Source organism: Anser brachyrhynchus (genome assembly GCF_964034855.1).
Source record: "Anser brachyrhynchus genome assembly, chromosome: 32".
Lineage (NCBI taxonomy): Eukaryota > Metazoa > Chordata > Aves > Anseriformes > Anatidae > Anser > Anser brachyrhynchus.
The window spans coordinates 17132-42698 of record NC_137725.1 but is presented as its reverse complement, the minus strand read 5'-3'; the positions used below and the strand labels follow the sequence as shown (position 1 = coordinate 42698).

The 25567-nt window shown below is 57.5% G+C and overlaps 1 protein-coding gene across 8 annotated transcripts in view; it reads left to right on the top strand.

Moving 5' to 3' along the window:
• BRD4 (bromodomain containing 4) overlaps window positions 1-25567 on the top strand; it is a 62733-nt gene that overhangs the window by 34329 nt on the left and 2837 nt on the right. For 5 of the 8 annotated variants that reach the window (XM_080571453.1, XM_080571457.1, XM_080571456.1 and 2 more), the window contains exons 8-20: window positions 235-594; window positions 2749-2877; window positions 8297-8506; window positions 9225-9424; window positions 10451-10752; window positions 12042-12152; window positions 19606-19658; window positions 19877-20261; window positions 21715-22260; window positions 24081-24193; window positions 24388-24547; window positions 24659-24789; window positions 25170-25381. In XM_080571453.1, the coding sequence (XP_080427579.1) occupies window positions 235-594; window positions 2749-2877; window positions 8297-8506; window positions 9225-9424; window positions 10451-10752; window positions 12042-12152; window positions 19606-19658; window positions 19877-20261; window positions 21715-22260; window positions 24081-24193; window positions 24388-24547; window positions 24659-24789; window positions 25170-25381 (2912 nt within the window). The remainder of the gene's footprint in view (window positions 1-234; window positions 595-2748; window positions 2878-8296; window positions 8507-9224; window positions 9425-10450; window positions 10753-12041; window positions 12153-19605; window positions 19659-19876; window positions 20262-21714; window positions 22261-24080; window positions 24194-24387; window positions 24548-24658; window positions 24790-25169; window positions 25382-25567) is intronic. The other 3 variants (XM_080571459.1, XM_080571458.1, XM_080571460.1) reach the window with 2 other exon arrangements.

Genomic DNA, 25567 nt, shown 5'->3' with positions numbered 1-25567 from the left:
GAAGTGACTCACGCTCTTGACCTTTCTTGGTACGACAGAGCTAATCCGCATGGTTTTCTGCAGAGCTCGGTGCAGGCAGACAGTATCTCGAGTATTTAGGGGAGGCCTTCCAACTTCCACCCCGTAGCGCTGCCTCCGTGCCGCAGCTTGAGCCCGAGTCGCGCTACGAGGAGCACAAGTCGGTCGAAGACAGCGTACGGCCCTTGGTAATCCTGATTTCTTTCTTGCTTGTAGACGAAAAAAGGAGTGAAGAGGAAAGCAGACACCACAACACCGACGACCATAGACCCGATTCATGAATCATCATCGCTGCCTGCTGAACCCAAGTCCACCAAGCTGGGGCCGCGGAGGGAAAGCAGCCGACCGGTGAAGCCCCCGAAGAAGGACGTCCCAGATTCCCAGCAGCACATGGTAGAGAAGAGTAGCAAAGTGTCCGAGCAGTTAAAATACTGCAGTGGCATCATCAAAGAGATGTTTGCCAAGAAGCACGCTGCCTACGCCTGGCCCTTCTACAAACCTGTGGATGTGGAAGCACTGGGACTGCACGACTATTGCGATATCATTAAACATCCCATGGATCTGAGCACGATCAAAGTAAGCTCAGCTTCACGGGAGGTGTGGGGAGGTCGGGGGCTTGGCGGGGCGTGGATGGCGCAGGAGACTACGACTCCTCCCGGCGCGTGCGCACCCAGCGCCTTCAGATGTCTGCCAGGCTTTTCTTGGCCCTGGGTTTCTCGTACATTCGGTCCCTCTTATTTGCCTGTTGCTGTTATCGTGACATTTGGAAAAAAAAACAAACAACCCATCATCCTTCCAGAAGGGCTCTTAGGAAACGCTTGCCCGTTTTGTTTTTTTTTTATAGAAAATTTCCATTGCTGTCTAAATCTACGCTTTCTGTTCTTAGCCCAGGAGATGGCCTCAGAGAGCATAAATTACACTAATAAGGGGATTGGATTTAAAACAAAATGTGTTCTGTTCTCTTAAAATAAGGGCCCGTGTTCCTGAAGTTGTCTGAATCAGCCTTCTGTTAAGCAGAGGTAGGTTCTGCTGCCGATAGGCTGGCGTCGCGGATTTTAGAAATGTGACTTCAACGTAATCCACGTTTCCACTTGAAGCATTAATTCATTATTGACAAGTCTTTTACTTCCCGGCTCTGTGATGAACTCACCTGTAAGCAGAAAAGGTTAGGGCTGAATCCTGCTTCACCCAATTTGGGCTTGCGTTTTACAACAAGAGGAGGGAATTCTTCCTTCCCGCAGCCTTCTCCTTACTGAGGTTGCGCCAGGTCTGCGCGGGGATTTCAGCTCTTCCTTCGCCGCTGCGCTCAAACCGTTTTGCTGAAGGGTGACTTAGGAGCACGTTTCTCTTCCCTTCTGTTCCGTCGAAGGAGTTGCAGTGGCAAAAACCATTTTCAGCCTCGCGTTTGGGATCTTCCTGAGCCAGAGCTTGGGAACGCATTACGAAATTCTTTGCTTTGGCTCAGTAATGCAAGCACGGTCCGGGCTGATAGGCACATACCGTGCTGCCCGCAGTAATTGCCACCTGGCTGCGTGAAATGAATTGCTGATGCTGGCTCCGGGCGCCGGTGGCCAGATGTTTCCCCTCTGCAAGCGCGCCATCGGCTTCGGCTTCCCTCTTGGCAAGCGCGGCAGAGCAGCGAGCGAGCCCTCGGGGCTGCGCTCTCCTCGTCTCCAGCGGACAAAAACCCGAGTCAATCAGCAGATGGTGCAGGCAAGTGTTGATAAATCAAGATCTTCACGCTCCTTGGCTTCGTACCTTGGCGCTCACGTCCCATTCGGTGATACACAGAGGCTCGTTTCCAGCCGTGAAGCTTTGTAGCTCGGGCTGCTTGCCCTCTGATCGACAGCAGGCTGCAGGGCTGCCTTGCAGAACCCCCCAGCGCTGCAAACGGAGCGCTGGTGGTATCGCCGTGCGCCTGTCTGAGCTCACCCTTGGCAGACATCACCGAGACAGCTGCTCGGCTTTCTCCGTTTGCTTGTTTTCAAGTTCAGCCCCTCTTTCCCAGAGAGGGCGTGAGATCTGCACGGGGCTCGGGAAGCCTCCGCGCTCAGCTGGCGTCGCCCGGCGCTCCCGGCTGGATGCAGCACCATCGTCTCAAGCCTCTGCCAGGGGTGTTAGAGCAGATCTGGCTCCTCTTAGGTCAGGTGTCGGCATCCCACTCAGCGGAGGTCGGCTTTCTTCCAGGATAGGGAGGCTAGATGGCGAGCTTGGGAACCCCAAAAGCGGGCATGGCGATTGAATCCCGTCCCCGGTGTCTTAGCCTCGAACAAAGCTCCTTTTTCAGCTGACCCTTGAGCACAACCAGCTCTTCCTCCCAGGGAATCCACCTGAGCAGAGCTGGTTTTTGCGAAGAAATGGCCTTGGGGGTGTGCGTGGAGGTTCAGTGCCTGCAGGTCAGACAGAGCCAGGGTTCAGTGGGCGATCCTGGCTGCGAGCGCTGCTTCCCTGATACATCCAGCACCAGCAGTCGTTGTCATCTGAAGGGAGCCTGAAGAGCACGTTGCCCCCCCTTGAACACACCCTGAGTTATCCTTAAAGATGCCCACGGTCTGCTCCATTTTTTTTTGTCAACCTGGTGCGATTCTTCCTTATTTGTTCCAGTGCAGGGAGACGCTTGGGCTTCCAAAGCCTCCACGGGTGCCACGGTGCTGTGTTTGTTCACTTAATCGGATTATTGCATTTACACCCTTAATAGCTGAAAGTTCTTTTTAATCCCTTCCTTTCTAGTCTAAACTGGAGAACCGGGAATACAGAGATGCTCAGGAATTCGCAGCCGACGTGCGATTGATGTTCTCCAACTGCTACAAGTACAACCCCGCCGATCACGAGGTGGTGGCGATGGCACGGAAACTGCAGGTAAGAACCGCGCCGCACGACCACCTTCAGTTCTCCGGGAGTGCCTGCGTCTTCCTTTCCTAATTGCTCCGGCACAAGTGGTGCATCATCTTCAAATAACATAAAGAAATAACGTAAAATAACAAAAAGCATAAAGAAACGCCAGCATGGTAAGCAGATCTCGCTGTGGAAGCGATAGGAGCGGGCTGACTCAGCCCGATTTGTGTTTGCCTCATTGAACTATTTTGTTTCGTAGCATCTTTTTCTTGTCCTCTTATCTTTTTGGTAAAGGAGTGGGGAAAAAAAAGTAAGGCTCTGAAACGTCTCTTTCCTCCTCGAGAAACCTGTAGAGAAAATAGGGATCGTGCCCCCTTCTTCGTGCAGTCGTTGTAGTTACCTTCCTGATCATCCTGACAGTGAAGTTTTACACTCCACTTGCTCCTGCAACCTTTGTAATGAACGGTGTAGCTGAAAAAGAAGCCACGTACGTTGAGCCACGTACGGCCGCTCCTGCTTTGCACGTTTAACCTGAGCATTTCGGCAGCTTTCACTGAGAAACACTTGGGGGTTCCCTGTCTCTCTGTTTTCAGGCAGGTCTTTCACTTAAATGCTGATTTCTCCCCCGTTTTTTGCTTTCTGAGGGCTGTGGGTGCAGCTGTCGTTTCCTAAAACTTCGTGCCGTCTGTCTCTTGGTCCCTCCTGGATAACTTTAGCACATCAAACCCGACCCAAACTGGGCGGCAGGAGGCCTTCACGTGCGGTAACCTCCCAAAAGCCGCGTGGAAACGCGTGCCGGTAGTGGAAGGAGGGGATGCAGGATGGGCTCAGCGGGGCTTGTTCACAGCACACGAGGTCCGGGCTGGACGGGACGAGAAGCGTGCAAGGACACCAGGGCTAAAGCTGCTGGGAAGAGGCTTTGTTCACGTGCTCGTCATCACCGTGGGGCTTGCTGGAAGGATTCAGCAGCGGCTTCAGCTTCTTTCTTAGCAAGATAACACAGCGTCATCAGAAAAAGCCCTGCGGAGATTTTTGCTGTTTACAGTTCTTGGCCATCCCTGCACAAGAAAAGCTGAACTCGAGCTGAATGGAGCGGAGGGACTATTTGAATGACAAGGCGTTGGGGTCTCGCTGTATGAAAGGAGGAAAAAAAAAAACCACAGCGTGGCTTGCTTTTAACCTTCAGAAAGCAGGGATCTGATTTACATCAGAAAACGCCAGAGCTGGGAAAAACGCGAAGGACATGAGGTTCAGGGAGGGAAAAAAAAAGTAGAAACTGGATATTAATAGCTTTGGGCTGGGTCTGTAATGATTAAAGAGCAGTTTCTAGAGGAAGTAATAGGAGAAGAATGCTTCCAGATTGTTCCTGGCTCTGTGTAAACTCCTGTGTCCGGTGCCCAAGGCTAGCATCTAGATTTTAATGGGGATGTTCCCAAACCTTTCACGCTTCGCACTGGCGCAGCCTTTTCTCTCATCTTCATGGCACGGTGGCCGTCAGGAAATCATGAAATCCCTAGAAATCCCTGGGAATTGGTTGACCCCTGCGAGGTTTCATCAAGTTTAGGGTCGATATTTCCTCGTGATGCTTCTGTAAAATCAGCTCTGGGCTGGTTGAATTTGAGATAAACGTACACTGAGTTCAACGTGTGTCTCGGCGCGCTTTTGATGTGAAATGCGTAGCGTTCAGCATCTGTTGGTGGTGTGGTTTTTTTTTTCCCCCCTCTGGATTCTGTGGTTGACAGAGGGCTGAAAAACACGATGCTCGCCCTCTGGCCACTCGTTCTCTTGTTTTGGTCCAGTGAAGTACTTCACAGCCACTTCAAGTGGCGTCCTAAAGCGTTTTGCTAGCGAGCAGCAGAAGGAACCAGCCGGATCTGATCTGAAATTCTGGTCACTGTCGTCGCAGGCTGCAGAGCTGTAAAGAGCTGCGCAGAAACTTGAGACTTTTCTTTCTCTCACCCCGTCCTATGGGGAAAGTCCTCAGCAGCCGACGCTGCCAGGTGATGCCCCGTGGAGGCAATAAAGGACACATTAAGCTCTTTGCAACCGGGATTTTATTCACCTGAGTCAGCCCCGCAGGCAGGCTCAGGAGCCCATCCCTGCCCGGAGCCACTCGGGAAACTCTTTTCCCAACACAAAGATGAAAATCTTGCTTTTTGAATGCAACGCCACGACCGCGTGTTGGTGGCAGACAGGGGAAGTGTCCCCGTGGCTGCTTTGTAAAGCTTATTTTTACGTTCCGCAGGTTGGAGCCGGTTACTTCAGCTCCTTGCATTCCCTCGGGGCTTATAATGTGTCTTTTCACCCTCCTTGTGTGGCCGTGCATAACGATCCCCCGAAAGTGCATTTCAAGAGGACTCCTGGCCGGCGTTTGTGGCTCTTGGAGCTCCCTGTCCCGATAGGGGTGGGTGCCAAAGCCCAGGCAGCCGGGCTAGCAGCTCTCCCTTCGCTTGCTCCCTGCGCAGAGAACTCATTTCGGGTGGGAAGGAGCCAAGCAGGCGAGCGAGGTTTCTGGAGCGCTGCTGGGGTTTGGAAACCAGGCTGAGGATGCAAGTCTGGGCACGGGTTGGTGAGTTACCATCAGCCGGGAGCGCCGGGCGTTGCTTAACAGATAGCCCTGGTTCTGCCCACTCGAGTTATTCACCTGTCCTTGCATCAGCCGTTGAATTAACCCTGTCCAAATCCCTCTGTTCCCGCTTTCTGGTTGGAAGCTGATTTTCTAGGAATTCCGGTGTTAACAGGGAGCTCGAGCTTCCTCGGGGTTGTGCCACTCGGGCGTGGAGCTGGGAATTGTGCATTAACCAGCCGGGGTGGCCAAAACAAATCCCTCTGCCTGCAGTCACAGCCCCGGGCACCGCCTTCGTCCTGGCTGATGTTTGTCCAAGCGAGGACAGGCCGGTGGCACCAGGGATTTGCATAGCAGTAAGAATCCCTGATCACAAAGACGTTAATTAGCCGGTTACCTGCTTCCTCGTTAGGGTTTTTTTCTTTTATCTGTTCCTGGTGAACGCAGATGGAGTGCTAGGGGGTTTTCCAAATGTTGAGGGCTTTTTCCTAACCCAGGTGCTTCTGAATCGATTGATTGTTTTTAACTTGGCTCAACTGGACTTCAAATCAACCTCCCTAAGTGTTAAGGCATAAAGATTTGGGAAGTTGTTATTCCTGACCCGAAAGAGTTTAGAAATTGTATGTAAGCAGTGTTTTAGCGTTGGCTGCCGGCGGTAACGAAGCACCGGACTTTCTGGTTCATGGCGAGCAGTAATTAGTTTGTAAACACACATTAAGCGCGGTGACTCAGCGCCTTGAAGCACTGCAGCTTGTTGCAGGGGGAGCGAAGCGACAAGCACTCTTGCGTGCCTCTGTCGTGCTGCAAGCCCTCTGAAAGCTCTCCTTTTCCTCGACTGTGTGCTCCGGAGCGCTTTGTGCTTGCAGCGCAGCAAGGGAAGCAATTCCTTCCCCTTCCAGCCTTGCTGGTCCCGTGTGGGGGAGCACAGAAGCGAATTTGGCATTTCTGCCAGCAGATGGAAGCAGCGAAACAACATCTGCAGCGCCCGAAGTGTGCCCTGAGCAGAGGCACGGGAGGTTCAGGACGGAGAAATGCCGCCCAGCAGCGCTCCACCTGCACAAAACGAAGGAGGAGGGACGAACAAAGGAGCTCAGGGAAACGCTGAGCGAGTTTCAAGCACCACCAGGTCCTTAAATGAACAGCGAGGACGAGCCTGACCTGAAAGTCTCGGAAGCCTTGGGGCTGAAGAAGGTTGCTCCTCGTGTGCGAGCATCTCATGCGCCCAGGTGTGGGCCGCAGGGAGAGGGGATCCGGTTGTTGTCCGCGCTCGATGGAAAAACATCTCCTGTTCAAAGGTGTCACAGGTCCTCGGGAGTGCTTAAAGCTGCTTTGCAAGGCGAGGCGTTGGAGTTCCGTGCTTAAAGTCAGCTCGGTGTTCAAGCAGGGGCTTCAATGTCACCGGGCGTTTGACTTGCTAAACTGTTTTAAATAAGTCACAGAAATCCGCATCGGTTTGCGTGCAGCTAACGTTTACGGGCTGCAGGGGCGTAGAAGGAAGCCGTGGGCCTTGGGTGGCGGGTTCCTGCTCGGTGCCGCGCACCCAGGACACGGAGAATGTCGCCTCCTTTCCTTCCTACGTAAAAAAGGAAAAAAAAAAAAAAAGAGTTCCCAAAGCTGCTTCGTTGGCTCCTCTGCTTCCCGGCTCGGCATCGCTCCCTGCAAAGCCCCGAGGCTCAGCTGGATCCCCTCCTGGAATGGGAGCTCCTCTCCTCCTTGGGGCCTCCAGAAGGAGCCTGGAGTGACCAGCTGAGCTCTTGCGGAGCTGCCTGGCTTCTAAACACGTAAAAGCAGGGGAGCTGAGCCCATTTTCAGGTCTCGCTTGCCCAAAACGTGGCGTTTTTTTTCTGCAAGTGCTTCTCCCATCGCGCGGCAGTTCAGGTGGTAACGTGCCCCCATGGAGGGGCGCACCCAGGGACAAAACCAGCTCTTTTTCAGTTGCTTTGGCGGCGTGGGCGTGTACAAAACAGTCGGATTGATGGGAAACAACTCAGGGATCACAACCTTGGCTGGAAGCGTGGCATCGAGATTAAAATCTAACGCAGGTGGCAATTGTTCCGGGAAACTCCACGAGAAAACAAGACCGGGAGCGGTGAGGGCGCGGGCAGGGATGGAGAGGACCCTGCTGCGGGGGGGAGCAGCCTGGCTCAGCTCACGGCTGCACCCGCGCCTGCTCCCTGCCTCCTGCTGTGGCCCCGGTCCCTAAGGGATCGCCGGTGGCTTCACCTCGAGTACCGGGAGCGAAACGGCGCGAGCACACACACACAGCCTTTCGCTGGAACTGCCTCGATAAGAAACACAATCAGCCTTTCGCTCCTTATCTCGCCGGCTTGTCTTAGGTTTAAATTAAAGCGGATCTTAATCGGGCTTTAGAGAAAAACAGCTTTCCCAGCCGTGGGGTAGCGGTGAAAATAACCCAGCTTCGTACTCGTCGGGATAAGGGGGAAGTGTTTGCACAAGCGTTTGATTTAATCGAGGTGGTTTTCGCCGCACGGCCGTAGGAGAGCAGTTGTTGTAGGCAGCAGCAGTTGCGCTTAGGAAATCCAGCCTGTGTCTGGGCTGAAAAGGAGAGGGAGCGACTGGCGGTGCTGGAGCTGAGCTCGTCAGCGTTGCAGCTTTGAAAACGAACCTTGCCTTTCTTGCCGGGAAACTTTCCCCCCAAACCATCCTGGATGCAGTCAAAATTCCAACCAGACTCGAAGGGCAGACTTGGAGCGTTGAGGAAATGGTGCTGTCTGCAACAGGCGGGACTCTGTGTGTGTGTGTTTGTTGCTCGGGTAGAGACCGCAGGTATGTGGGGAACACCCTGGAGATGCTAACTGCCTTTGTAGCACGGTGCTCTGCCAAACCCTGCCTGATTTTTTTCCATGCTATTTTCAGGACGTCTTTGAGATGCGCTTCGCTAAGATGCCAGACGAACCAGAAGAACCTGTGATTCCAGCCTCTTCTCCCGTGGTGGTGCCACCTCCGACCAAGGTGGCTCCCCCTTCCTCTAGCGATAGCAGCAGCGATAGCTCCTCGGACAGCGACAGCTCGTCGGACGACTCCGAGGAAGAGCGAGCTCAGCGGTTAGCAGAGCTCCAGGAGCAGGTACCGTGTCCGTCCCGACGGATCGGGGGCGCCCCGGGGTGTCCTTCTTCACCTCGACCGCCTCAGGCGGCTTGTTTTATTTAGCTCGCAGCCTTGGGACCGCTGTCTGATAGCGAGTGTCGGCTGTAAAGTGCTCCACGAGCTGTAAAGGGCCGGTGGAGTACGGAGGAGTGGGTGCAGTCCAGAACGGTCCTCCCAGGGCTCTCGCAGCTGCACAAAATAGTCCCCAGCTGCAGGAGCTCGCTGCCTGCGGTCAGGTGCTGCCGTGTGAGCGGGCTGAACGCCTTCAGGGCTGCCCGAGCCCTCAGGAGGAGGATTTATCCGCTGTGGCCAGCTGACACTCTGCGGGGGAAGGCGGTGAGATAAAGAGCAGGCAGCTCCAGCTTGCGTCCTTCCAGTTCGTGACGTTGCTGGCACTGGGAAGTAAAAGCGTTGAGTGGTGCTGAGGAAGCGAGCAGCCCGCTTCTGCCCTAGCGGGGAGAAAAGCTGTGCCAGGCTCTATAAAAAGGTTGCCTCCTTCCTGTTGCGGAGGTCAAGACGCTTAAATATACAAAAATCAGTGTGCTGAAAAGCTGGAAGAAGTGACCTAGTTAGTAGTAAAAGATAAGAAAGCACGGGCGGTACTGAAAGATGGAGAAAAGAGAGGGAGAGGTGATTAATATGGAGAGAAGGAGGTGCTGGGCAAAAGTATCTTGATCTTTGTGTGTCTGCCTCTCAGCTTAAAGCAGTGCATGAACAGCTTGCAGCCCTGTCCCAGCCACAGCAAAACAAACCAAAGAAGAAGGAGAAAGACAAGAAGGAGAAGAAGAAGGAGAAGCACAAAAAGAAGGAAGAGCTGGAAGACAGCAAGAAAAGTAAAGCCAAGGAACCGCCGCCCAAGAAGGCTAAGAAAAGTAACAGCAACAGCAGTACCTCCAGGTCAGCCCTGTTCCTGTTCCCTCACGTTTTGTTGCGCTGAGGAGCATGACACTCTTTTTTTCTTGTGATAATTAACTTTCTTACACGCAGGATTCTTGAAAAGTAACTCCTACGCCTTTGGTGTAGGGCTGGCTCGCAGCAAGGCCCCTCGCCTTCGCGCTGGTGCGATCGGTTTGAGTCGCGGGCGTGAGCTCAGCAGCAGCACCTGCTCGTGCTGCTGTGGTTCGGTGTCTGCCTGCTGGGGCTGCTTTCAGCACGTTAAGTACAGGAGAGAAAACCCCGCAGAGTCGGGCCGCTGCATCTCAGCGCCCTGCGTTCTCTAGTTTTCCCTACCCCTTCCTTTTGTTGGAGCTGGAGGTTTTGAACGAAGAGGTAAGGTGCCAAGAGCCGAGTATCTGCTGCTCAAACGGGAAGGGGACGTTGTGCCTTGGTATTGAACCCTGAAAAGGAGGTGAAAGGGAGGAGTTTGGCGTATTTAGCTGTAACGAGATGAAATTAAGGAGTCGTTGCTTCTTGTGAACGTATTTCTTTACGGATGCTGGCTTTTGCTTCTGCCTGCGTGCAGCCTACAGGGAGATTGCGCTGCCCTAGTGGTGCTGCGGTGTCAGACTCCACACAGCAGAAGCCTTTCCAGCAGGGAAATGCGCAGCCTCAGTTAGGCTTCCGTCCGTCCGAGCGCAGATGTGAAGAATTAACCTCTGGAGCTGCTCATTTCAGTCTGAGTTGAGGGAAGGTTGGACGGGGAGCTCGGACTCGGATGTCCAACGGGTAGCAGGCTGAGCATCCCGCATCCAGCCTCGTGGCTGGGCTGGAAAATAAGAGGATGCCCTTTGGGATTGAAAGGAGACGTGCAGAGAGCTCCCTCCTGCACCTCGTGCCCGGTTCGTTCTCTGTTTGATGCCGCAGCGGTAGTTGTAAAATAAGAGCGACGTGGTTGTTACACGGTGTTAGAGCCAAGCAGCTGCTTTTTGAAACGTCTCTGTGTTTCGGTGTGCTCTGTAATAACATTTTATAATTATTCTTAAGTAGTAAGAAGGAGCCTGTGACGGTGAAGAACAGCAAGCCCCCCCCAGCCTACGAGTCTGAGGAGGAGGAGAAGTGTAAGCCAATGTCCTATGAGGAGAAGAGGCAGCTGAGCCTGGACATTAACAAACTCCCTGGTGAGAAACTGGGCCGAGTTGTCCATATCATCCAGTCGAGAGAACCCTCGCTTAAAAACTCCAATCCCGATGAGATTGAAATTGACTTTGAGACATTGAAACCCTCCACGTTACGGGAGCTGGAGAGATACGTGACCTCGTGTTTACGGAAGAAGAGGAAACCTCAAGGTACCTGTCAGCCTCAGAGCTGTTCCCCTCGTGTTCCGGCCGGGTGTTCCCAGCCGGGTGACGGATTTGCAGAGAGATGGGTGCACGCGTGCCGGTTTTTGGGCGGTTTATATCCTTGCTCAGTGAAAGAGGGGAGCTGCTACTTCTCTAGCCAAAGGAGCAGTGCCACCACAGCGTGGCTGTTAAATCCTGCTGCTGGACCTGAATCCAGCTGCTCAGACACGAGGCTGCTGATCCTCGGCCTCCCTCTAACGTAAATATTTTCTTCCAAATCCTACCGATACGAAGCGTGCCACTTGCTGCCAGTTAGGTGGAAGGGCACCCGCCGTTTCAGCCCGAGGCAGGCTGTTTTTATAAAAACCGCGGCTGCTCTTTGACGAGCAGCAGCCTTGCGGTGGGGCAGGGGAGCGGAGGCGGGTGGGGGGACCACGGCGTCCTGCAGGGCACGGGGCTCGCTCTGAGCTGCCTGCTCTTGGGGCTGAGGCTCCCGACCTCGCCCCTCCTCTCTGCCAGCCTCTGGAGGCTTTTTATTCCACTTTTCACCGTCCCCGTTTATTCACGGCTGAGGAACTGATCAGCATTTTGGTTACTGAAACGAAATCTTGGGGGATTTGAAAGGAACCTCCTAGTTGCCCGTGGGCAAGGGGGGGCTGATCACAGCGTGCTATAAAGCAGAGTGGAAAACAAACCTACCCAAACCTCGGGAGCTTGCTTTATGCTCTTGTACCCAATTAAAACATTTAGATAGTTCTGTTTCGGTTTAGCAGGTCGTAAAGAGGTACAGCAGGGCCTGAGGGCTCTTCAGCTGTAGCGACCCGTTTTTATTGGAGCTTAAGCTATTAAAACAGGCGGCTGCCTACTTCCCGCTGCCTCAGCCACCTGTCTGGCTGCCTACCTGGGCCAGGAAGGTGCTGCAGCTAAAAAAAAAAAGTGAATTTTCAGCAGCGAGAACCCGCCGCTGCTGGGCACAGCGAGCTCGGGGTGGCCGCGAGCGGCGGAGAGGAGCCCGGGTTCGGCAGCAGCCCTGGCCTGACACGGTGGGAGGGGAAACCCCCATCATTTTCCGCCCCTTAGGGAATCGCCCCCTGTAAGACCTCCGAGGGCCTGCTGCAGCCCAGCTCGGGCAAGTCAGCGGTGGGAAAAAGCGCAGCAAAATCAAGGGGGGTTTGCCACGCGGCCCCCCGGGGGTCTCGCTGTTAGCAGCGGTCAGGGAGGAGCACGCAGCAGGAGGCAGGGTGCCGGGGGGCTGCTTCTCCTTCTGACGCTCTTGTACTGTTGTCTTGTTGCAGCAGAAAAAGTGGATGTAATTGCTGGTTCCTCTAAAATGAAGGGGTTCTCGTCCTCAGAGTCTGAGAGCACCAGCGAGTCGAGCTCCTCCGACAGTGAAGATTCAGAAACAGGTTAGATGCAGCTTATTTAAAGACTCAGTCCTATACCTGTTTTCTGTATAAATAAATATGTTTTCATTACCGGCTTGGTCTTTAATTTTTTGTCTTTGTAATCAAACCAATGTACCCAGCGGAGATGCTGCATGTTGCCCGTCTCGGGCCCTCCGTGTACAACTTGGCAGTAGCGCTGTTGTCTCTGGCAGTTCTCGAGCGCTACGAGATATTTTCATAAGCTTTCCTTTCTCGAGTTGGATGTGGGCGCAGGAGCCAAACTGCGGCGTGTGCCAAGGTAGCTCTTTGTCTGGCTGATGACCTAGATCTGTATTTTTAGAAAGCCGCTCTATTGTCCTCACGGGAGGCACGAGGCGTTCTCACCAGGAACGCTTGTGCAACAGAGCGGTGTGGCGGAGAAAGACTTGGGAAACGTGCGTTATTTGTGCGTAAGAGCCTTTTTTACGGCGTCGGGCAGGTCTGTGTAGAAAAAGTAGGGTGAAAACTTCCCAGGGCAGCGTCTGCTCTGCGTAGCTCCGTGCTTCTGCCTTGGTGCGACCTCAGCCTTTTGTCATTTGGGCTTGGATGAGGCTGCCCTCACCCTCTCGCAACGCGTTGCTCTGTCCTCTAACATCACGTGCTGGCGTTCCCTGCTTGCTTTTACGTCAGCAAAGCCGTGCGGTCGACTAAAGCTCTTTCCCCCGCTAGCTGCTAACCCGGCTTGGCCTCCAGAGGTGACCCCGGGCTCTTCCCAGCACGCAGGTCAGCAGAAGGGCTTCTGCACGAGGCAGGAGGCGTCCTTCCTCCTCTTTCAGAGCGGGGCTGGCTCCGTGGCACAAACGCCACCAGGACCGGGCAGAAATCCGCTGGCGATCCTGCCGGCCTCCGGCCTCGCGTCCTTTTGGTAGGAGGAGAAAAGAAACGCACGGGCTGGAGGCTCGCGGCTCTGCAGCTCCGAAACCAGCAGGGCCTGAGAGCTGTCGGAAGGCTCCTCTCCGTCTTCCTTTCTCCTCCAAAAACGCAGCAGCTGGGGTTGATTGGACTTGCAGTGGAGCCAAGCTGGCACCAGTTCCCGTAAATGCTTCAGTTTTTAAGGATGTGTGCGTCTGGGGTAATGCCGGAGTGCGCTGTCTTTTAACGTGACATGCGGAGGTTGCGTGCTGTTGCCTACTTCCACGTATTTTCAGTAGGATCTGCGTGGGGTTTTTTTTTGAGGAACTTGAGAGGTTTTGTTGTGTTGGACTAACTCGTAGGTGGCGATCGGAAGGTTAAATCTGTCGGTGACAAATGCCAAGAGGGGAAGGGGGACCCGTGCTCCTTGGCCAAGCAGTGACACAAACCGGCCGTGTTTGTGCTCATAGACAACACTCGGGCCGCTTATTTCCATTTATCTCCTCCTGCCTGCAGCTCTGCGTGGCTTTGCCAGGGGCTCGGAGCCCCCCTGGCCGTGTTGGGCACCCCGAGGGCTCGCCGCGCCGTGCGGCCGCCTGGCCGAGCGCCATCCTGCTTGTCCGCGGTCCCAGGTGGGACGAGAGCTCTGTCGGGGCCGTGTTTTGCTGCGAGCAGGCACTGGAGGGGACGGGCAGAGCTCTGAACGAAGCGATTTTAATAACTCCTAGGGTGCAGAGGGCTCGTGATGGAATAGACCGAAGCAGAAGCGAGCGCTTTTCTCCCCGGGGGTGGCACCTCCACGTGTCCCCCCCAGGGACGCCGCTCGCCGTCTCGGGTCCCAGAGCCGCAGCGTGGTTGGGGTCGGAAAGGGACCGTAAAAACCATCGGGTTCCAGCCCCCCGGTGGGCAGGGACGCCTCCCACTAGACCCAAAGTTTCATCAGGGGCCGACCCCACCTGAGGCCGGGGTGTGCCGGTCCCGTTTCCAAATGAAACGCGGGACAAAAAAACGGCCCGCGGAGGCGAATCTGACGAGGGCGATGTGGTGCTGGTTGGAAATTCTTCTCTGCCAAAGAGGCGGCGCTGGACCGCGCACCAAAACGGTGCCCAGCCCTCCCCGCTAATGGAATTAGGTGGGGATAATTGGGAGCTTCGCTTGTGTAACAGCGTCAAAGCCTCCCACGGCCCCAAATCCGCTCCAGCTGACAAAACCGGCCCCTGATGAAACTGAAAATGCTCTTTTTTCTCCCAAACCGTGCCTGGCGACGGGGCTATAGATGCAGAGAGGGAGGAAACAATTTGCAGATAGAAGCCCAGACCTTTGGATTTAGAAGAGAACCGCATCAATGATGCGATGTGGCAAACAGATGATTAAACTCCTTTTTTTTTTCTTTTTTTAATAATTTACAGCCATCGGGGCTTTGGTTTTCCTAAAAAAGCCAAGCCAAGCCTCCCCCCGCCCCGATCGAACACCACGAGCTGCCGAAAGCCCTCGCTGGCAGCGTGGCCGGGTGCCTGCAGAGCCGCTTCGTTCCCTCTAAATTATCGGGGCCCTGTTTAATTGCTGGGGGGGGGGCCGCACGTTTCCGATGCCGTGCGTGACCACGCTTTCGGTGACATGGCAGCCCAGTCCTTGTCCCCGGTCCCTGCGGACCTTGGAGCAGGATGAGGCCGTTCCTTTTTGCTGTTGTTAAATATTCCTGTATTTGCCCCCCCCCCTCTCTTGGAAAGCGGGGAGGTGGAGAATTGGGTTTGCCACTTTGGTAGGCTTCCGAAGTTTGCTCTGCGATTTGAGTTGGGGTCAGGCATCTCACGAGCTTTTTCTGTGTCTTTTTTCTCTGGCCGCTTGGTTTGGCTGCTGAGCTGCTGCGCGGTGGGATCACGCCGTGGGTTTTGCGCAGTAGACGTTGGGGGTGTTAAAAACCCGACACGTGCTGGTGCACGACTTCTGTTTTACCTCAGTCTGCTCCTGCTTTGGTTCAGCGCTTTGAGGAAAAAAAGCCGGGCAGGCCGTGCTCACGGGTGCAAGCAAAACCAGATGCCGTAAAGCCGTCAACGAGAATTAACTGCAATTAACTGCGAGCGCTGTTGACTTGCTTTGAAGCTGCACGCAGCTTTGCTGTCGGGCAGGGCTCTCCCACGAGCTGCCTCTTGCTTTTTGCAGCCCAGAGCTCGTAAGACGAGGATCCTTTTTCCTGGATCCTTTTCCGTGGATCCTTTTTCCTGGGTCCTTTTTTTGTGGATCCTTTTTCCTGGGTCCTTTTTCTCCTGCTCGCTTCGGAGCGATGTCTCCAGCCCTCGGTTCAGTTGCCAGCAGAGCGTGTTGTGTTTATTTAAGTCGGGAGCGTTGTTCTCCTCCTCTAAACCCGCAGGTACGGCGATACTCTGAAAGCAGGAGGCTTCAAAGGGGGGAAAAAAAAATAAATACGGGCTTTGTCGTGTAGGAGACGAGACCGAGCAGCCTTTGCCTTAAGCCCTGCGAAACCAGCGGTGCAGAACGAGAGGGTTATTCCAGTCTAACTCGTCGTAATTAGCGCCCAGGTGCATGCAAACGACCCCGAGCTTTTGGGGAAAACAGCCGTGGCTTTTACACTTCTCAGGTAGCAGCAACGGCCTCTTGGGTTTCGTGCTTGTGGATTTTGTTGTTTGTTTTTTGTTTTTTTCCCCCAAAATCTCCCTGTTTTAGCGAGTGTTGAACGAGATCCAAGCGCGTAGGTGCGTAAAGGCTTTGCTTAAGGCGCAGGTGCAATGGCAGCGGTGTCAAGCCCAGGGCTGGTGCGGGCAGTTTGTTATTAAGGATTCAAAAACCGGGCTGCGAAATGGGAGAAAAGCCGTTTTGGGGCTTTCTGCAAGCCCGCGCTTGGAGCTGTTTCTGCCCTTGGGAAGAGAGGAGCTAACGTGAGGCGGCGCGACGAGGCGGCGCGGCATCCCGCCGCCGCCAGTGGCTCGGGTTTTGTCGTCGCGAAGCCGGTCCTGGTGTCCTCCGCGATGCTCTCCTGCTTGCTCAGGGCAACTTTTATTGTCTCGAGGGAGTTTTTATTTAACCCCGGATCCATTCTGCGGCCCCGAGAGAGGGCTGGCGCTGCCGCGGCCGAGCCATTGGTTGTTCGAAGCGGGTTTTTGGGAAGGATTTGCTCCTTTCCGCCCCCTTTCCTGGGCCGTTTCTGGGCTCAGTCCAGCCGGGTGCCGCTCGTTTGGGCACCACGAGCCCTTTCCACGCTTCCATCGCGATGGTTTTGCCTGGATGGCAGAGGGCAGAGAGCTTCGGGCGCGTTTTAGCCTCGTTTGCTGATCCCGCAGGTCCTGCTCTCCCCCAGAACCCCAAATCCCCCTGCTTTCCCCATAGATGATTCCTGCCTTTTTTAGGAGCTCACGGGCTTTGCTGCGGCTGGGAGGCTGGAAAGGGGAAACCCAGGCTCAGGTTTTCACCTTAGGTGCTAAAAACCCACCCAGACCCGACCCCAGGACCCCTCGGCGGGGCCGCAGACGGCTCCGCGGTCCCACAACCTCTTTGAGTCAGCTTTTCTACCCAGGGGCAGCTCTGTCGCTGAGCAATAGCCTGTTCCCAAGTCGTTTCTCGTGCCGTTTTCCTGAAATTCGGGTCTCTTTTAGCCACTTGTTAAAATGTTCTCCCCGGCCGAGCCGTTTGTTCTGCCGCGTGTTATTTCCCTGCGAGGCGCAGGGGGGGTGGGATCGCGCTCTCTTTGATTGGAATGTATAACTGCATGTTTCTTCAGCAAACTTGTAACTCTAGCTCTCTCCGATTGCACCAGTGTGAACTGTTTGAAAGTTGGAATGGATTTGACCAAGAATGGACTGTTTTCGTACCGTTTTTATTCAGATTTCTTCCAGTTAGTGTTTTACCTGCTACAAAGAGTTACTTTATACAAATCTGTTTATTTTTATATCTTGTCTGCATGCTTTTGGATTATAACAGCCATGTAACCACAACCTCCTTCCAAAAAGAAAAGAAAAAAAAAATTGTATAGTTTTTTTTTTTTTGTTCGGTTCGTTCTGTTTTTAAATAATAAAATAAATAAAGTGTTTGGCTTGCTCCAGAAAAATGCACCTTTTGTATAATCCTGGAATCGTAGTTTTTAACTGTTTTACGTGGAGATGGAAGTCTTGCCGCTAGGGAAGCGTACGTTAGGGATTTGCTATTCGGGACAGATGTGGGTGGGAGCAGGAGCCAAGAATTTAGGGAAGAAACCCTAAAGAGGGGAAGGTGCCGGAGAGCCTCCAGGGAAGGCGTGCGCCCGCGGGAGCCGCTTGGGTGCTGAGCAGCTCAGCACCATCCTCCTGCTCTGCCAAACGCGCTGAAATGACATCATGGAAACTGCATTCCTGTGTTTTTCGGTGCTTTCACCCACGCACACAAAGCAGAGTGGCAGGCCCGCCGATGTTCTTTTTCCTTCCAGCTCCCAGCTGCTTGGACAGGGCTCGTTTTGGGCACAAACCCCTTTTTTTTTGTTTTTTTTTGTTTTTTTTTCCCCTGGGGAGGCCACCGCAGCCTCGCCGCCGGTTGCCCACCAGTTGCCATCGCGCCAAGCCAGTGGAGGATGCTCAGTTGCCCATCCTCAGCCAGGGCTCGGATCTTCTTGCACCTCTGCAATCGGCTGTCGTGCCGGAGAACGCTTCCATCGCATCGCGGCGTGCTCCCAATGCCGAGCGGGACCGGCGCCGCTTCCCAGCCTGGATGGTCGCCTGCGGTACCGAGCGTACGCCGGGGACGCCGTGCGCCCTGCCTGCACCGAACCTCAGCCAGGACGGTGGGGAAATAGGCGAGCATCTCCCCAAAGAAGCGATGAGAAAAGGTGCCGGCTCCTCAGCGCTGGATCCCCGTCCGTTCTCGCCGCGGTTGCTCGCTCCGACCCCACCGCTGGCCCTCGGGGTTTTCCCCTTCCTCGTCTTTCGGCCTCGAAGCCGCGCGGGTTGGCGTCTCCAACCCGGATCAGAGAGAAGCGCTCTGCCACGATGCTCGCGGGGCTTTTTTCAGCCCCGGCCCATCTCCTTCGAGGACACATCTTAGTTCCAGGCCACCCAACGCTTTTCTCTTCTCTTCCCCGCTACCCGCAGTCTGCAGTGAACCTCCTCCAAGTTTCAATTCCTTTCCCCTCCCATGAGTGCTTTTACCCTAGATAAGGCGGAAGCAGGGCTCCTTGCAACCCCCCCATATCACTGCTCGCTGTGGGGCTGGGAGGCTTTTGGCCACACGGCCCCGTGGCCGCGCAGCCCTGGGTAAGTGGAGCATCCACAGAAGTCACCCGTTTCTCAGCCCGTCTTGCTTTTCCCTGCATCCACAGCCACCTTGCCCTTTGACCAGCTTCCACCCACGAACTCATCCCTGTATTTTTGCCCTGGGAAGGCGAAATCTCCCGGAGCTGGGCTGCAGGAGCTGGAAACGGCCACCGCGCCCCCTCTTCCACTGGATCTGCGAGCGTGGAGATTTCCAAAGGGGCTCTGCCACCTTCGTGCACCCACATCAAACAATTCTTGCCTTCCAAAGGACTCTTTGCAGGCACGTTGTCTGCAGCAGGGGCTGGACACTTCTGCTGTGGTTGGTGCCCTGAGCTGAGATTTTCCTTTTCTTTCCAAATTGACATTTCTTTTTGCTTCGGCCTCGTCATCTGCAAAATCAGAGCACGTTCCCTTTGCTTTTGGGTGTTCGATGATGCCCAGATCTTTGTGTCCTCATCAAAACGTCTTCCACTGTGCCTCAACCCAGGAGAGGAAGAGGAGGCGAGCCTAAAAAATCAGCCAAAAAAACAGGCAAGGCTGATTTTACCAGGGTTGTCTCAAGCCACCTTTGGAAACGGCGTTGGGGTCGAAATTGCCTCCCGTGCCAAGCACGGCTGAAATAACGCCACATAAGGCCAAAGGAGTCGAGCGCTGTCGGGCTGGAATTTGCCGCCGAGGAATTTTTGGCTGGATAACCCGATATCGGACAAATGTATTTCTGTTGCTTCGCCGTTTCTTGGCGGGGACTTGCAGAGGAAATCCTGGGAAAGGGTGGTTGTGTACACGAACTTAGGCCAGTTGTTGCGATGATCGTGCTTTAAAAATATCTCCGGCTCTCCGCGCAGCACAGGGAGGAGGCGTGAGAGATCACCCTTTGTCCGCTCACACAGCCAGACCCAAATCCTCTGGGTTAGGAGGCAGGGTCGCTGTTTGCCTAGCTCCATTTCTTTTTTTTTTTTTTTATCTCCTTGTGGTTCCAGCGTCTCTCTCCTTATCTCTGCCTCAGAGCGAGGCGGCATTCCTGGAATAGCTGAGTCTGGTCAAGCACAGCTCCGTTGCTCTCGTGCGCTGCTTTGCCAAAACCCGAGCAGCAGAGGTGCTGCTGGAGGGAGGCTCCCATCTCATTGCGTTCGCGTGCGGGGCCCGCAGCACGATGCTGAAAACCCCGATCCTCCCCGGTCCCAGGTGGGGAGCTCAGGAAAAGCCAGCTCAGGGGATTAAGTGGGTTTGAGTGGGTCATAGCAAACCGCTGCCGCGGGTTGGCCGCTCTGTTTCTTTCACCGTGGATGCGCGGAGCAGCACAGTCCGGGTACTAACATTTGCTCTGTCCCCTCTTCTCTTTGCAGAAATGGCACCAAAATTGAAGAAGAAAGGGCATTCTGGGCGAGAGCAAAAAAAGGTAGGACCCAGAGTATCCTCCCCGTCCCACTGGGTTGGGATCGAGTCCCCAGGGAGCTGTGGGGCCACGGGGTGTCCTGCCAAGCTGGCTCAAAGACTCCAGCCCTCCAGCACGAGAGGCTTTTGCTTTGCTTGGAAGCCGTCCCGCGGCCAGCCGAGTCACGGCCGTGGGGTCCAATCCAGCAAGGCATTTTTGGGTAACGAGCGTTTGTTCCGTAGCATCACCATCACCACCATCCACCGGTGCAGCAGCAGCAGCAGCAGCCGCCGCAGCAGCCCCCACCGCCGCCGCAGCAGCAGCCCCCGCCACCGCCACCGCCGCAGCCGCTGCCACCGCAGCAGCTACAGCCACAGCAGCCGCCGCCGCCGCCGCCCGTCCCTCCGCAAGCGCCGCCACCGATGAAGTCCTCCCCCCCACCTTTCGTACCCGCGCAAGTCCCCGTCATGGAGCACCCACTCCCAGGGAACATGTTCGACACTATGCCACATTTCACTCAACCCATCATGCATCTTCCCCAGCCGGAGATGCCACCCCATCTTCCCCAGCCACCTGAGCACAGCACTCCTCCCCACCTGAACCAACACGCGGTGGTCTCTCCTCCAGGTGAGCGTGGTGTGGGTGCTAGGTACCCTGCTTGAGTGCTAGGTACGCTACGTTGGGTGCTAGGTACCCTGCGTTGGGTGCTAGGTACCCTGCGTTGGGTGCTAGGTACCCAGCGTTGGGTGCTAGGTACCCCACGTTGGGTGCTAGGTACCCCCTTTTGGGTGCTAGGTACTCTATGTTGGGTGCTAGGTACCCCACGTTGGGTGCTAGGTACCCTATGTTGGGTGCTAGGTACCCCATGTTGGGTGCTAGGTACCCCACGTTGGGTGCTAGGTACCCTATGTTGGGTGCTAGGTACCCCATGTTGGGTGCTAGGTACCCCACGTTGGGTGCTAGGTACCCTACCTTGGGTGCTTGGTACCCCGCGTTGGGTGCTAGGTACCCCACGTTGGGTGCTAGGTACCCTACCTTGGGTGCTTGGTACCCCGCGTTGGGTGCTAGGTACCCAGCGTTGGGTGCTAGGTACCCAGCGTTGGGTGCTAGGTACCCCGTGTTGGGTGCTAGGTACCCCACGTTGGGTGCTAGGTACCCCACGTTGGGTGCTAGGTACCCTACCTTGGGTGCTTGGTACCCCGCGTTGGGTGCTAGGTACCCAGCGTTGGGTGCTAGGTACCCAGCGTTGGGTGCTAGGTACCCCATGTTGGGTGCCAGCCACCTTGCACTGAGCAGCTTTTGTTGGGTGTTGGGCACCCTTTGTTTGGTGGTGGACACTCTGCATGGGGTGCTGGACACCCTGTGTTGGGTGCTGGTCACCTTGTTGGGTGCTGGCCAACTTGTGTTGAGGGCTGGCCACTCTACATTAGGTGCTAGACACCCTGCGTTGGGTGCTGGCACCTTGTACTGGGTGCCAGGTACCTTTTTAGGTGCTGGACACTCCATGTTGGGTGCTGGACACCCTGTATTGAGTGCTAAGCACCCTGTGTTGGGTGCTGGCATCTTGTACTGGGTGCCAGGTACCTTGTTGGGTGCTGGACAGCCTGTGTTAGGTGCTGGACACGCTGTGTTGGGTGCCGGACACCCCGTGCTGAGTGCTAGACACCCCATGTTGGGTTCTGGCACCTTGTACTGGGTTCCGGGGACCTTTTTAGGTGCTGGACATTCCATGTTGGGTGCTGGACACCCCGTCTTGAGTGCTAAGCACCCTGCGTTGGGTGCTGGCACCTTGTACTGGGTGCTGGGCACTTTATTGGGTGCTGGACACCCCGTGTTGAGTGCTAGACACCCCATGTTGGGTGCTGGCACCTTGTACTGGGTGCTGGGTGCCTTGTTGGGTGCTGGACACCCCGTGTTGGGTGCTGGACACCCCACGCTGGCCGCTAGAGCCACGAACCTGGGGCGGGAGGGAGAGGAGGGAGCGAGGAAGCGGCCTTGGCTCGCTCCCGGAGGGCGGGCGGGGAGGAGGCCGCCCGCGTCCACGCAGGCGGTGCCACCGTCTCGTCCCCTCTCTCCCCAGCTTTGCACAACGCTCTGCCTCAGCAGCCCTCGAGACCCAGCAACCGCGCCGCCGCGCTGCCCCCGAAGCCTTCGCGCCCGCCGGCCGTCTCGCCAGCCATCAGCCAGCAGCCTCTGCTCCCGCAGCCGCCTCTGCCCCAGCCTCCCCAGGTCCTGCTGGAGGACGAGGAGCCGCCCCCGCCTCACCACAGCCTGCCTCTGAGCACCAGCCAGATGCAGCTCTACCTTCAACAGCTGCAGAAAGTGCAGCCGCAGACTCCTCTTCTCCCTTCAGTGAAGGTCCAGTCGCAGCCCCAGCCTCCCCTGCAGCCTCCGGCGCACCCCGCGGTGCAGCAGCTGCAGCACCAGCCCCAGCAGAGGCCCATGCACATGCAGCCCATGTCCTTCCCTTCCCACATCCCCCAACCGCAGCCGCCTCCGCAGCAGCACCCGCCCCCGCAGCCGCCGCCGCCGCCGCCGCCGCAGCCGCCGCAGCCGGCGAAACCTCAGCAAGTCATCCAGCACCACCCCTCGCCGCGGCACCACAAGCCCGACCCCTACTCGACCGGTGAGCGGGACTCGCGGCCGCCCCTGGAGAGCCTCGAACCCCGCCGGGGTCGCGCTCGGCGACGCCGGGCTGTGGGGTGGCGGCCGGCGCCCCGCGTCCTCCGAGCCCGAGCGGCGCCCGGCGGTCCCAAGACGGCGCTGGGCTCGGGGGGAGTCGCCACGGTCCGGCCCCGAGCCTGACAAACCCCTCGCCGAGGCAGGATCCCGGATTTGGGGTCTTGGGCGCTGCCGTTGCCGAACGGGCCGAGCGCTGGATGCGGCCGGCACCGTTCTGTCGCGCGCCGGCGTCGGCCGCTCCGCGGTTGTAGAGCTCTCAGGGTCGCGCGTCCCCTTCGGGCGCCGTTTTCCGAGCGCTCCCGGGGAGGAGCGGAGGCTTGGCCTCGCCAGCGGGGCCTCCGGGAGCGCAGCCGCTGAGCTGCCGAGGCGAGGAGGAGGAAGGATTTGGGGGAAAGCCGAGGACGGGCCGTGTTGTTGCTGGCGATCAGCGCTTGGCCACACACCGCCGGGCGTTCCATGGCCCCCCCGGCCCTGTTGCTGATCCCTTTCCCGGCTCGGTCCCCCCGTGGCCTTTCCCAGCACGGAAAGCACTCGGCTGAGCGCTGCTGGGAGCGGGCGAGCTCCTTTGGCCACATCCCACCTCGGAGACCGTGCTAAGCCCGAGGTCTCCGTCCCGTTCTTCCCCAAAAACAGAAAATCGGCTCCTCCCTGCTCCCGCTCAAAGCGTCCTGCGGGGCTTGTCCGTGTTGTCACGGAGGACGGGGACCGTGTGCGCGACCTGTGCGACATCCACGTGGGGTGACGCGTCCCACGCGTGGCCACGGCCCGGTTTTTGGGCACCCCGGCTCCGTGGAGACACGGCCAGGGGACGCGGAGCGGCTCCGGCTCTCCAGGCTCGCGGTCGTGGCGTCGAGCTGCTCGTCGGTCCGGGTTTGGGGACCGCGGAGCCGCGGTTCCCTGCGCTTGGGGCACAGTTTGGTGGCCACGCTGCGTGTCGCGCCGTGGCCTTCCCCCCGCGCGTCCTTTGGCTCAAAACGCCCCCCCGGCACGGGCACACGCTCCTGCTAAAGACCCCAAAAAGCCACCCACGAGGGCTCAGCGGGGCCGAGGTTCTCTCCCGGCCTCCCGCAGCCTTGCACGGAGGCGGATCGAGGGGGGGAAGCGTTGCAGCCTTGCGCAAGGCTCCGCTCTCCCCAGCGGAGGCCGGACGAGGCTTGGAGCTGGCGAGGCCTCCGGAAAGCCTCCAGCGAGCGGCCTCGGTGGCGGCGGCTCCTTCTTTTCGCTGAGCTGTTGCCAAAAAGGCAAGCTTTTACACGAAACGAGAGGCGGAGCCGCCCGGGGCAGGTTCCCCAAAGCTTTCAGAAGCGTTTCCCAGGGTCGTATCCCAAGGGGAGCGCTCGCCTCCTGCTCCCTTCACCGGGGACGGGGGCACCCAAGGGCGCTGCCCTCCACAAAAGCACCCCCTTGCCACCCACTTTCCGCATCGGCGCCGTCTGATTTCGGGCTCGCCGACCCTTCCTCCTGGAGCTGGCGGGTGCCTCGGCCTTGCCCCTCCGCCGCCGGGCGCAAGGGGGGCAGGAAAAAGCATCCGTGCGGTTTCTCAGCGCCGCTTCTGCCGGCGGGTGACACCCCGGTGTCCTCGGGGCGGCTCGCGGTCCCCCCGCGGTGGCCCGGCCTCGGTCGGTCGGACGCGTCGGGGTCGCCCGTGACGGGTCGCGGCGCCGGGGCCGTCGGGGCGAGGCGCGCTCGGGGCCGGGGGGGGGGGTGATGTTTGGCGAAAGGAGCGTTGCTGCCGGCTAACCGAGTGGTGCTGCACTGTTCCAGGTCACTTGAGGGAAGCCCCTTCCCCTCTCATGATGCATTCCCCACAGATGCCGCCGTTCCAGGGCTTGGTCCACCAGTCGCCACCTCAGCAAAATATCCAGCCAAAAAAACAGGTAAAGGGAAGGCAGAGCCCGCACCTGGGGGCGCAGCCGGGAGCCGTCGCCTTTTTCTCCCCCCCCCTCCCCACCCAGGGCGGATTGCTGGAGAGAGGAAGGAGGTTTGCTTCCCGGGGGACGGGCGAGGGGGCTGGCGAAGGGGTAGGGGCCGTCGGTCGGTGCCTGACCCTCGCCATCTGCTAACGTGGCAGGAGATGAGAGCCGCCTCCGTCGTGCAGTCGCAGCCGATGGTGGTGAAGGAGGAGAAGATGCATTCGCCGGTCATCCGAAACGAAACCTTCAGCCCCCCGCTGCGGCAGGACCCTCCGAAACACCCGGAGAGCATCAAGCCCCCCGCGCACATCCCGCAAAGTGAGTCCGAGCGCCCCGGCGGGTCGGCAGGCGAGCTCCCCGGGAAATCCGCCACGGGCCGGCCCCTGGGACCCGCGGCGCAGCCGCTCACGGTGACGCTCGTCGTTGCAGGAACGGAGATGAAGCCCATGGAGGGCGGGCGGCCCGTAATTAGACCCCCCGAGCAGAACGCGCCGCCGCCGGGAGTGCAGGACAAAGACAGACAGAAGCAGGAACCAAAAACGCCCGTTGCCCCTAAAAAGGTACGGCGGAGCTCAGCACGCTTTCGGGGGGGCGGGGGGTATGTTCCTTTGCCTCCATTTTGGAAATTCCTCCCCAAAACGAAGCGGAGGGAGGCCGAGTGGGGGCATCGCAGCAGGAAGCCGCTGGTCAGAGGGAGCTGGTCCCGCTTCTGGCAGGGTGCCGGGTCCCTCCTCTCACCCTTGGGGTAGCCGAAGGCTGCGTGCGCCCCGCACTCCAGCGCCCCCAGTCCTGCAGCCTTGAGCCTGGACTGGTTTCTGCCGGGGATTTGCCGGTTTCAGCCGCCGCAGGGGGTTTGCTGCGCGTTGAGCGCGGTGCGTGCGGCCGCCGGCCCGTCCTGGTGGCGAGCCTTGTCCCCCCTGACGTCTCCTCCCCTCCCCAGGACCTGAAAATCAAGAACATGGGCTCGTGGGCGAGCTTGGTTCAGAAACACCCCACCACCCCCTCCTCCACGGCCAAGTCCTCCAGCGACAGCTTCGAGCAGTTCAAGAGGGCGGCGCGGGAGAAGGAGGAGCGGGAGAAGGCGCTGAAAGCTCAGGCAGAACAGGTGGAAAGGGAGAAGGAGCGGCTGCGGCGGGAGCAGGAGCGGATGAGGTGAGGGCGGCTTCGCCGATGCCCTGCCGGCATTTTTGGGGCCGCGGGGTTCCTCGAGGCTGGCGCGGCGCCGTACGCACGCCCGGCTGCCGCGTTCGGGTCGGGGTTGGGGGGGGGGAGAGGGGATGTATTCCACGCAGCCCCCCCCCGCCACCCAGACAGCAAAAGGGGGGTGCTCCGGGCACA